The sequence below is a fragment of the Notamacropus eugenii genome, chromosome 2, assembly GCF_028372415.1.
Source record: "Notamacropus eugenii isolate mMacEug1 chromosome 2, mMacEug1.pri_v2, whole genome shotgun sequence".
Classification (NCBI taxonomy): Eukaryota; Metazoa; Chordata; class Mammalia; order Diprotodontia; family Macropodidae; genus Notamacropus; species Notamacropus eugenii.
The window spans coordinates 18,619,046-18,631,432 of record NC_092873.1 but is presented as its reverse complement, the minus strand read 5'-3'; the positions used below and the strand labels follow the sequence as shown (position 1 = coordinate 18,631,432).

General features: G+C 50.4%; 1 protein-coding gene across 1 annotated transcript; it reads left to right on the top strand.

The window, feature by feature from the left end:
* The first annotated feature begins 135 nt into the window (after positions 1 to 135).
* C2H11orf68 (chromosome 2 C11orf68 homolog) lies at positions 136 to 2,818 on the top strand. Its single transcript, XM_072639150.1, has 2 exons — positions 136 to 336; positions 995 to 2,818. Exons 1-2 carry the CDS (start codon positions 230 to 232, stop codon positions 1,740 to 1,742), a joined length of 855 nt encoding a protein of 284 aa, XP_072495251.1. The 5' UTR covers positions 136 to 229; the 3' UTR covers positions 1,743 to 2,818.
* The last annotated feature ends 9,569 nt before the right edge of the window (positions 2,819 to 12,387 follow it).

Sequence of the window (12,387 nt, the reverse complement as noted above, 5' to 3'; positions counted from 1 at the left end):
GAGGACGACGTTCGCCCCGCCTCCCTGCTGCGGGAGGAACGCCTTCAACGGCCCCGCCCTCCGCGAGTTCACGCCTCCGCGGAGGGGCCCTGCTTCCCATTGGTCGCGTCCTCTGCCACGTCCGGAGGAGTTTCGCTCCCCCGTCCCCCCGCCCCCTCTGTCCTGGCTGTCCACGACCGCGGCCGGCGGTTGCCGATAAAGTTGTTGTTGAGGCGGCAGGCGGCCCAAGATGGCGGCGGCCGTAGGGTGGGCGGAGCGGAGGGCCCGCGGCGGAGAAGAGCCCCGGAGAGAGCGGGGGCCAGGCCGGGTTGGCACGGAGAGGAGCGAGAGGCGGAGGTGACTGGCTCTTGAGGGCAGGCAGCGGGGTCGCGAGACCGGAGACTCGGGCCAGGGCAGCGGCCGTGGCGGGGCGTGTACGGGAGCCGGGAGGGGCCAAGGCCGGGGGGAGGGGCGGGGAAGAGGCGAGCGGCGGCGAGCGCCTCCTCTGGCGGGGGAGGGGAGGCGGGGCTCGGAGGAGCCGGAGGGGCGGGGCCGACTGTGGCTCCCCGAAGGCGAGCTGGCGACTTGGCTGGGATCCATCCGAGGGCTTCTCTCCTTTAAGAGCTGGGGGCGGGGGCTTAGTGATTGGGATCGTCCTCTAGCAGCCAGGGCCGAGCGGGGGTTGCCGTGCGCTTTCCCTGCGTTCATTCATTCGGGTCTCCCCACCCCCTGGGGAGGGGCAGGGGCTAGCATCATCCCGATTTACTGACGGGGATACCGGGACAGGGAGCAGCCACGTGAGTGTCCGCATTTGAACTCGGGGCTTCCCAGCCTCGAGCCGGCGCTCCACCCACTGGGACACCCCGCCCTCTGTCCCTAAAGGGCCACAAAGAGCGGGATGGTAGGATGGCACTGCAAGGGACATCCTTTACAGGGGGAGGGGTTCTTGACCCTGCTGCAGGCACCCAGCTCGCAGGTGGGGGTTCCGGGGCCTCACCTTTCCTCCTCCCCGCAGGATGGAGCTGCCGGAGGAAGAGATCCCCCCTGGGGGCCAGGAGGATGGCTTCACGGCCGAGCATCTGGCTGCTGAGGCCATGGCAGCCGACATGGACCCCTGGCTGGTCTTCGATGCCCGCAGCACCCCGCCTTGTGAGCTGGACTCCTGGCTGGCTGCCTACCCTCCTTCTCGTGTCTCTCGCTATGGGGGCCCCAGCGCTCCCAATCCCAAGCCTGTGGGCTGGATTGCAGTGTATGGGCCTGATTTCTCCCCTGGAGCTGGGGATGTCCAGGGACTGCAGGGGGCTTGGGAAGCCCTACAGGCCAGCGGGCGGCCCATCACACCTGCTATTCTGCGGGAGTTGGCCCTCACTCACCAGGTCCTGACCGGCAAGTGGCTGATGCACCTGAGCCCCGGCTTCAAGCTGGACCATGCATGGGCTGGCATTGCCAGGGCTGTGGTGGAGGGGAAGCTACAAGTGGCCAAAGTGAGCCCCCGGGCCCAGGAAGAGGAGCGTCAGGTCATCTGTGTCTACACAGAGGACTTCACAGACCAGGAAGGAGTGCTGAAGGCTGATGCCGCCATCCGGGCAGCTGGGGTCAAGTGCCCACTGACCTATAAGCCAGATGTCTACACCTACCTAGGAATCTACCGTGCTAACCGCTGGCACCTCTGCCCTACCCTCTATGAGAGCAGCTACCACCTGGAGAGTGACCCCCACTACTCCCGAGTCCTGGACAGGCTCAACAACACAGCACTGACTTAGGGGGGGTGGGCACTCGGGTGCTGGGAGCCAAGACATCTAGGGTGGGGAAGGCACAGACAATCATTCCGGCCCTCTGGGGCAGCTCTCTGGCTCTTAAATCAGTCCCCATGGCAGGGCGGTCTGCCTTCCTGGCTTTGGGGACCAATGTCAGGCCTCAGGAAAGGAGGGGAGGCAGAGACGTGACATTATTCCCTGTGTTGGTCCAGTCGATGGAGGGCCAACGGGACCCTGTTCCTCAGAGTTTCAGTTACTTGCCCAGAGCCTTGACTGGGCTCCCTCCACCTGCTTAGAGCTACTCCACCCCATCCCTGGATGGCAAAGCACCTAGGAGTTGGTGGAGTGTTGCATCTTGGGATTGGTAGTCCTGAGTGTGGACGGGGCCACCAGCAGGGGGGGCCCGTGGGGTAGGTGCCTGCTGCTCCCTGCTCTGCCTGCAGTTCCTACAACCCGTTCCTCTACTATTCCTTCCCTGGCTTCAATAAAGCCCACCTTTGTTTTCAGCCCACCCCTCCCTCCTGCTCCTCTGGTTGTCAGATCCAGGTGGCAGCTGGTCAGCTCTGATGTGATGAGGAATGGGGTTAGGAGGCTTGCTGGGACCAAGGAAGCCACAAGCCTGACTGTGTGCTTCTGGTTTTCAGCCACCACTTCCAGGATCAGCTTGATGATGCTCTGGCATGAAAGCCCCTCACAAGTGCCAGTCTTCTGACACTTTATTCCTTCCCTCAAATCTCATAATCCAGGTATTGGTCTGTTCTTGCACAGGCGGTACCACCTCCCAACTCCAGGCCTTTGCAAAGCCTGGTTGTGCCCCGTGCCTGCAGTGCTCTTTCTTCAACCTCTGCCTCCTGCCTTCCCCAGCACCTTCACTGCCTTCCTTTCCTTTACACTGTATATATCTTGTGTCCCAGTCATTAATACGATGTCTCTTCCATTTGAATGTGAGCCCCTGGAGGGAGGGATGCTGTTTTTTGCTTTTCTTTGTCTCCACAGCTTTCCTTTGTCTGCACTTAGCACAGTGCCTGGTGCCTAGTGAGTCCTGAATAAATGCTTGTTGACTGACTGAGTCCTGCAACAACTTTGCTCGCTGCCTTGTGGTACCTCTAGGCACGTAGTAGTTTACAGAGAGCTTTCAGTATATTCTCATTTGATCCCCAGAACAGCCTTGTAGGGAGCGTAGTGAGTATCCCCATTTTACAGATAAGGAAACTGAGGCACAGAGGTCACATGACTCAAACCTATGTCTTCTAGCTTCCAATCCAAACCTCTCTCCTGCCTCTCAGGGCAAAACTTAATTTAAATCAACAAGCATTTATTATGTTCCCAGAAATGGGCACGAGGCTCTATGCCCCATGCTGGGCATAAAAAGAAAAATGAACAGCCTGCTGCCCTCAAGGAGCTTTTGTTCTACACTATTTCCACAGACAGTGTTCTCATAAACCATTTTGTTCCCACCTGTTGGGAGTCATTGAAGACCAGGCCCCTGAGTTAGGCCTCAAAGCAGGGGGAGGAGGGAGGCAGTTACAGCCAAGGGAGGGTTCTGAGCTGGGGGAGATTTCAAGTTACCTCCTGGCTTATTTGTAACATTGCATGTGAGAATCATATGGGGATCCTTGAAAGATGAAAATAGTAGAGTCCTCCTGTTTGGTTCAGTGAGCCTCTGATGAATGATGAGAAATGGATGCTCCCCAACAGAGGCCTTTGCCACATCCCCCCAGGATCCCTTCCCTCGAGAGAATGGCATCTCCTAGAATCTAGATGCTCCCCTTGGCAGAGTCTGCTGACTGCACTGAACTGCATTTGGCTGGGCATCCTCAAGAGCGCACACACAGTAACTATCTAGGCAGGAAAGCCAAGTGGATGAAACCTGTCTGTGGTCTGGGTTGACGTGCTTAGGTAGACGTTGGATGCCGTAAAGGTGCTGACTTTCATTTGGGAAATTGTGCAGTACTTTTTAATGATCCCCAAGGTTCTCACTAAAACCAACCAAAAACACCCACCTTTCTTTAAATGCCTTTAAAGTGCTTCTACTCAGCTGTATGGCTGAATATCATGGAAAACTGTCATCTCCCAAAACATCAAAATTACAGGCCACCCAAAGAGCCATTCGAGATGCTTGGTAGTGTAATGGATAGAGCCCTGGACCTGGAGGAAGGAAGACCTGAGTTTAAATTCAGTCTCAGACATTTGCTAACTGTGTGACTCTGGGCAAGTCACAACCCCTGTTTGCCTTAGTTTCTGCAACTTTAAAATGAAAATAACAGTCCCCTTCCAGTCATCACCAATGGAATCTCATGCCCTTGAAGGATTGGAATAATACATTTTTTTCTGACCCTTTTGGAGGGATCCCTAAGCCAAAGAGTGATTTTTTTTTTATTTTTAAATTTTATTGATACCCTTTCATTTGTACAGAACAGATATTTCCCAGAGTACCTCACTGTACCCTTTTAAGCTGGTGCACTTCCCCAAAAACCCATTGGATTGAGCACAGAAAAGTCAGGGAGATGTGTCCCCTAACTGGTGGCAGGGTGAAAACTCTGACAGCTATCCTGGCCGTGAGTTCTTTGCTTTTCCATAGTGACACTATTGGCACAATTTTGACCCTATTTTCTTTCATTGACATTACTTCCTTTTTCCATGTGATCCTCTGGATTTTTCAGATTCAGCATTCCTTAAAATACAGGAATATTCCTTTACACTCACAGACTAGCCCCTAGCTGTTGGGCGCATATCTTTGTTTATCACAAATAATGCTACATCAACGCTATGGCATATCAGGAGTTATTTTTTTTTTCTGTCATTAACCTCCTGAAAGTATCATCCCAGTTGTGGGATTTCAGGGTCAAAGGGGACAAACAATTTAGTTCTACGTCCCCCTACCTCCCCGGGCAGTTGGACAGTTTCACTAGCAATAAATTAGTTTGCCTACCTTTCCCCAACTGCTCCTGCAATGAAATTGTCCATTTTTTAGTATCTTTGCTACCATAAGGTGGAATTCATTCAAAAGACATCTTTTGTCTAATTGCTGTCTCAGGATTATAATTTGAACTTAATTGATTATTTGTGTTTTTGAAATTTTTTTCAAGTGGTTATTGGTCATTTGTATTTCTTGGTAAACTTCTCTGTCGAGGTTCTTAAACATCTTTATATCAGTTCCTTACAAGCTATATTTATTGAATTTTTGTCAAATATTTAGTAGAAAGATTTTCCCAAATCCATATGTTTTTCTCTGATTCTAGCTGCGTTGATTTTATTTGTGCAAAAACATTTACACTTTATATATTTGAGATTTTCCATTTTGTCTTCTATGCCTTCACTTGTTATGAATTTTTCTCCTACTCACAACTGGGAAAAATTCAACTTTCCATTGTCCTAATTTTTTTATGGAGTGACTTCGCATCTAGACCGTTTTTCCACTTGGAATTTCCTGTGCTGTAAAATATAAGGTGTTGGTTTCACTCTATTTCGCCACTCATCCTTGGCTGGATTGTGAAGCATTCTATTTGGATGCCCAGCTCATTCACCGAGGGCCATTGGCTCCAGAGAAATAGGAGTGAAGGAGGCAGGGAGGATGAGGGGGAATCGGGAGGACTGGGGTTTCCGCTCATTTCTGTCCCTTTGACTTGGGTAGAATCTCGTGAGCCAGCTCGGGTCTCCACGGCTGCCCCTTATTCCCGGCCTCCCCCTTTACTCTGGGGTTTGGGGGTGGTCTCTGACTGCCAATTCCTGGGGCGCAGCGCTGCGTGCGAAGGCTGAGTCAGGACCGGGAGCCTCACGCGATCGGAATGCCACGGCTAGGGAGCGGAGATGCCACAGAGTTGAGTTGCCTTGGCGGGAGAAGGGAGGTGGAAGGGAGGTGAGTCATGGACAGTTAGTTACTCGTGGCTTTCTCCCCATGAGCCACCGTGGGGGTCACAGGGATAGTCATCGCGTTCAGTTGCTTCGGGGCCTCCTGCTCCCTTCTGGCTTTGCAGTCCAAGGCTCATCTTTCAGGACAGTCGGGAGCTTGGAGGAGTCACCTTTCCCCCAGTACGCTTTCTCCCAGCCCCCCAGGCTCCTCCCTCTGCTCCCTGAGCCAAGGCAAGCCGGCGTCTCTCCTCCAGCTGCTGGATCTCTTTGGTTCCTGCTGACAACACGCAGGTGCCTCAGTTTCCCCTGGCGCCAAGGAGCACCTGAGCCCTCTAATCCCACTAAACAGTAGAGACACTAACACTCCACTCTGCTTTCTAGAGTCTTATGCCAAATTTGATCAAGTATCTGAATCCTAGAAGGGAGCAGATAGAGGCTGAGAGAAGAAACATAGCCAGTCACCCAGCCAGTTAGGGGCAGAGCGGGAACTGAACCCCAGTCTTCTGACTTCCAGGTCAAGGTGGGCAGGTGAGACCTGGGTGTGGGGTTCTGAGGAAGGCCAGTCTTTCTACAGCTCAGTTTCCTCATCACCAAGATAAGGTTATCTAGACTGTCTCCCTCACGGGTTTGGGGGATGAAGGAAATGAGATCACTTGTGGGCCCCAGAAGCCCAGATAAAAGTCTCGCCCCCCTCAGCCATTTCTTCAAGCTCTCTCCTGAGTTCAGAGGGCTGTGTGCTTTCAGTAAAAGGCAGCTAGTGTCTCAGTGACTAGAGCTGGGCCTGGAGTAAGGAAGGCCCAGATTTGGCCTCTGCTACTTACTAGTATATGACCTTAGACAGGTCACTGAATTTCACTTGGCCTCAGTTTCTTCATCTGTAAAATAAAGATAATAACAGCACCCACCTCACAAGGTTGTGGAGGATCAAATAAAGTCATATTTGTAGAGAGCTTGGCACATAGTAGACACTATAAATGCCTAATTCTCTTACTCCCTTTTTCCTTCTCTGGTGATTCCCCCTTATTCGTCCTGCCTCCCCACTTTACTCTCCTTCTCTAGACCCAACTTGGGTCTGTTCTTATGGAACTGAGTCTAGGAAGGGTACAAGACCCAGAGAACCTCAATTTCCAACATCAGAGCACAAGTGGATCCCGTGAAGACAGTGCTGTCCAATTCTTCTATCCTCATCCCATCAGGAAAGGCTTCCTGGAGGAAGAGTCATTTGAGCTGGTGTTTAGAGAATGGGGAAGAATTCTGCAGGTGAAGGGGGAGGGTGCAGAGAGAGGGAACAATGAGGGCCAAACTCCAGGAACACCTTGGGGCGGGTTTGGGGATCACAGAGTTGTTTTCTTTAGCCAACTGGAGTAGAGTGGAGACGGGGTGATCCCAGACAGACCTGGAAAGATACACAGTGCCAGATTGGGCAAGGCCTTGAGTGCCAGGCAAAGGATTCTTGTTTCTGGGAAGGGAAAAAGGGATGCCTCTATAGGAGCAGTTGTGGGGAAGAATCCCCATCTGTCTCAGCCTCCCCATGTCTCCTTCCTCTCTTGCGGAAGGAAGCAGAGGCAGAGCAGTCGGCTACCTGCTGTTTCCCATCCCTCTCCATCCTGCTTTCCCCAACCCATTAAAGACTGCAAAGGGATTGGTTGCTTGTGTCTCAAACTGGAGGAGAATCCATCCAGTTCTGTCTACCTCCATCATAGCCCGTGAGCTTTCCTGGGACACTGGACCCCATCATACTAGAAGGAGGGACGCCAGGGATGCGTTATAGGAAACAGGAAATGACTGACGAGGGAAAGCAACTGGCTTTGGATGGGGTTCAAAGCCCCCAAATGGGGAATTTCCCTGGCTGAGGCTCCCTGACTTCAGCTTAGTGCTGGGAGGGAGTGGCCGGTAAGGCGCCTTAGCCCCTGGCAACCTGACACATGGGGTTGATTCATCCTCAGGGGAAACTCCCCATTTCATTGATTCTCATCCTTGGGGTAGCAAGGGGGTAACTTGGGGTCATAGGAGGTTTCTCTGAGGGGCCCTCAGCCCACCCCCAAGCCTTCTCCCTTCCTTACCCTTTCTGCCACCTCAGGATTTTCTCCAGTTCCTATTTCCTGGTTTAAGGGGTCAAGGAGCTATCCTGAAAAGGCAGAAGATCTGTATTCCATGGAGGGAGAAATGGGGAGAGGGCTGATCCTGGCAGGGTGGGGGGGACGCAAGGCGGGAGAAAAGAGTGTGAGGAATGAACAGCAGGGAATGACCACCTGGTGGCTGTGGGAAGGGGAAGGACCTCGCCACCAGCAGAAAGGGAAGCTCTCCCCTGAGCACAGGTCAGCCCTAGGGCTAAGCAGAGGGACCAGAGGCTAGGGGGGAGCTCTTCAGCCAAAGAATGCCTCTTTCAGAACTCTGAATCCCTTCCAAACCCAAAATCCTTTTCTTTGGAGTCAGAAGCTTCCTGTCTGCCCCAGGGGGAGGGGAAAAGCCTGAATGACCAGCTGTCTGCCTTTCTCCATCTGTGGCATGGATTGGTTTTCCAGCTGGTACTTTGCTGTCCTCCCCACCACCCACCCACCTTGGTAGCTTCGCTATAACTATAGCTCAGAGCAAAGAGAAGTGACCTGCGAGGTGGGACTCCTGGCTCCTATTCTCCATGCATTGCTGAACCTGGAACACATTCCTTCTCTCCTCTTCTCACTGGGGTTTGATAATGACGCTGATTCTAGGTCAAGAGAGCTGAGGCTTGGGCTGGAACTGAGGAGAGCCAGAGGGAAGAGGAGGCAACCTAGAGAAGGTGTGCCCATACCTTCTTAAGTCTCCAGTGACTCACTGTTCGGTCTTGGGTTGCTCCCCCTCTGTGACTCAGTTTCCCTCGGGCATTTGGAGTTTCTCGTTAGTGAGGTGCGGCAGATTTATTGGCCAACTAGATCATCCTTTAGTACCTTTCATCCCAGGAGCTCAAAACCTTTTGCTTTCCCAGAGTGAGATGCAGTGACTGACAGAGAACTAATGCTGTGTTTCTATTTGTATGTAAACAGGACATCCCCCCCCATTCTTCCCAACAGCCACATCAACACCTAGGCAAACCTCAACCTAAAGGATTTCTGCCCCTCCTCTCTGTCTCCTCTCCCATTTTAACAGTTGACCTATTAGAGTCTTTCCAAACTGAACTGGTCTTTTAGTCTGTCTGCCTTTTGCTTCTTAACAAGCCATGGCATGGGGAGTGAGAGGTGGAGTTCCTTAAAACCATCAGAGTAGGCCTGGGACTAGAGCTTTGCTGGTAAATGTTTAACAACTGGATCTCTCTCTCTCTCTTTTTTTTTAAATTATGCCTGACATACTTTTAAGTCTAACCTGCATTATTATATTTTCTCCATTACTTTCTCACCCTTGAGCATTCAACAAAACAATAAACCAAGTCCTGATTTATAGTGTTTGTCAACTGCTCACACTGAAAAGTGAACCATTTCTCAAGACCCTGAGCCCCTACTATGACCGCGTAGAACTGGAGATGGCTTAAGGTTTGCTTTGGCTTTACCAAAGCATAAATGGAGATGTAACCAGGAGAGAAAGCTCCTCTGCCCGTTCCTTCGATTCTTAGAAATCTTAGGGTTTAATTTGGGGCCCAGAAGCAGAAGGCAAGAGTCACCCTGACAAAGGTGTAAGGGCTTTCAAAGGCATCACCTCCCAAGTTTGGGCTCCTTCCTCTTGACCAAGTCTGATGGCCTCTTTCTGGGGCCTGAAGTCCTCCTTGTCTGCCCTTACAATTATTGACCAGATTCTCCTTAAATTTTTTCTGCTCTTGACTTCCACTGTATTCTCCTGATTCCCATCCAAACCTGAGGAAATAACACCAGACTGCTGTTCAGGGAGCCCAGGTTGTGGTTCTGGGGCAGCCACTCGGGGCTGGGCAAACCACTTCCTTAAGCAGGTCCCTTTCCTCTCTGGACTTTAGTTTTTTCATTTTTAAACAGAAGGGGTGGGACTCAATGATCTCAAAGGTCCCTTTCCAATCTGATGTTCTAAAGTTTATGCTCCCTCCAGAAAAAAAAAAACTTATAAAGAGAAGTATGCATAGTATGATTTTACATATGTAGATGAAAAAATTTATGTATATCTGTGCCTTCTCTAGTATGGGCTGAGGAGACAGGGAGGGAAGCAGTTCAGAACTTAAAATGTAGAAAAAAAAATTAAACAAACAAACAAAATCTATCATCTAAGGTCTTTCCCATCTCTGACATTCAGAATTAGGGTTGGAGTTCTGACATTCAGAATTAGGGTTGGAGTTCTTTGCTTGGCACACAGTAAACACTTAATAAATGGTTATTGATTGACTAGGGTCCCTCCCAGCTCTGACATTCTATGTTCTAAGACTCCTCCCAACTCTACATTCAATGTTCTAATGTACCTCCCAACTCTGATTTTCTATGCTCTGAATTCTAATGATTGTTGGATCTGGAAGGGCTCTTAGAACATAGAACATAGAATGTTAGAGCTAGGAGAGACCTCAGAACACAGAAGTCAGACCTGGGAACACCCTTATAATTCAGAACTGAGAATGTTGGATCTTGGAAGTACCTTAGAATCTAGAATTAAGAATGTCAGAACTGAGAGGAGCCTTAGAACATAAAATGTCAGAGTTGGGGGTGGGGAGGGAATCTTAGATGAGAAAATGTCAGAACTTGGAGGACTCTGTTGTAGAACACAGAACGTTGGAGCTTGCAGAAATCTATCAAGGAAGATTATTACAGCTGGGAGAAAGCTGAGAACATAGAATGTCAGAGCTAGGAGAGATGTTTGAACACAGAATGTTATAAATGGGAGTGACCTTAGAATAGAGAATGTCTGTGCTAGGAAAGGGACTTAGAACATAGAACAAAATATCAGAGCAGACAGGTGATTTAGAATATAAAATGTCAGCGTGAGGAGGGACCTTAGGACATAGAATATCAGAGCTGGAAGGGACCTTGGGACAAGGAACACAGAATATCAGAGGTGGGAAGGACTTACAATATAGTATGTTAGAGCTAGAAGGGGCCCTAGAACACAATGTTAGAGATGGGAGGGATCTTAGGTAGGAGGTTCCTTAGAACACTTACTAGAGCATGACAGAGCTGGGAGGACCATTCAAAACCATTCAGTCCAAGTCCCTTATTTTACAGATGGGGAAAGTTACTACAGTTCCCAAGGTGACACAGTGAGTCAATGACAGAAGTGGAGCTAGAACCTTCGGTTCCTGGTTGTTTGTCTGTTTATCTTTCCCCTACAATGTCCTGCCTCTGTTGGGGTGGGTCTGGGTGTGCATTTCTAGGGCTTTGAAGTGAAGTTGGGTCTGGTTCAGTAAAGGTAAGCGAGCCAAGTATGTGTCAGCATGTGTATGTTGAAGCATGTCTGTATGTGTGCTGACACACACACGTCGGAAGTATGCATCTGCTTCTGTCCTTCTGTCCCTGAAATGTGGCATCTCCTGACAGCTGACCTCCGGCATGGTTCATGCTAATATGTGCACCTTTGTCATTCAGGGCCAAGTCTCCCCTGAGGAGACTGTGTGAGGAGACCCAGTTCAGTGAGTGGCTTGCCATTTTTCTCTCCAGCTCATTTTACAGATGAGGAAACTGAAGCAAATGCCTAGGGTCACTCAGCTAATAAGTATCTGAGGTCAACTTTGAACTCAGGTCTTCCTGACTCTAGACCCAGTGCTCTAGCCACAGAGCCACCTAGCTGGTCCATCCTGTAGGGATGAAGAGGGGGGAAGGGAATCCTTCTTAGACTATGTAGGGCAGGATGACATAATAAACAGAGAGCACCGGATTTTGAGACAGAAAACCTGAGTTCAAGTCCCAACTCTGCTATTTATTGCCTATGTGACCTTGGACAAGTGGCTACCCGTTAGACTGGTGGCCTCAGCACTCAGTACCTAGTAAGGGCTTAATAAAACCTTGTTGACTTGACTAACCTTGGGTCTCAGTTTCCTCCTCTGTAAACTTTAAATCTACAAACCAATTTAAATCGATAGTAGAAGCCCCCTGGTGATGAAAAGGGGGTTTTCGGGTCTGCTTCTTATTTTACATACACAGAAAGGCAGAGTGGAGCATCTCTTTGCTCCCTTCCCCTTTACCTTTGAGCATTGGAAATGAATTGAGTTGAACTCTTACACTTTATTTTTTTCCCAAGCGTGGACAGGCTCCCACTTCCCTAGCTTCCACCTCCCTAGTTCAGGGCCAGCCAGTTCCCATTCCTATAGTACTCTAAATATTTTTAAAGCCCTTCCTAACCTGACCCCCTCCCACCTCTCTACACCTCACATCCACTCCGATCCCCCCAGCTTCCTGACTGTTCCATGAACCAGACCCTCCATCTCGGCTCCAGGTATTCTCTCCGGCTGCTCCTCCCCCCAGACCTGAACGGCTCTTCCTCTGCTCTGGCTACTGCCCTCCCATATCCTACCTTTTAGAGGAAACCTTCCCTAACGCCTCTTAATCCCAGCGCTTTCACCCTTTTAATTACTTCCTATTTATCTCGTAGGGGTATTTGTTTGCACGTGCTCTTCACCCTTAGGTTGGGAGCTCCCACGGGGCAGGGACAGTCCGCCTCTTTTTGTATCCCCAGCACTTAGCACATAGTAAGTGTTTAATAAGAGAGTGTTGAATGGATGAGCAGTTTTCCTACAAGCACCCCGGAAGGTGGGCCGTATTATTAACCCGTTTTCACAGAGGTGGCAACTGAGATTCAGAAAAGTGAATTGACGGGCTCAGTGACACTCCGCTGACTTCGGAGCCCCCACCTCTTGATCCGCATTTTGGGAGCTGCTCCC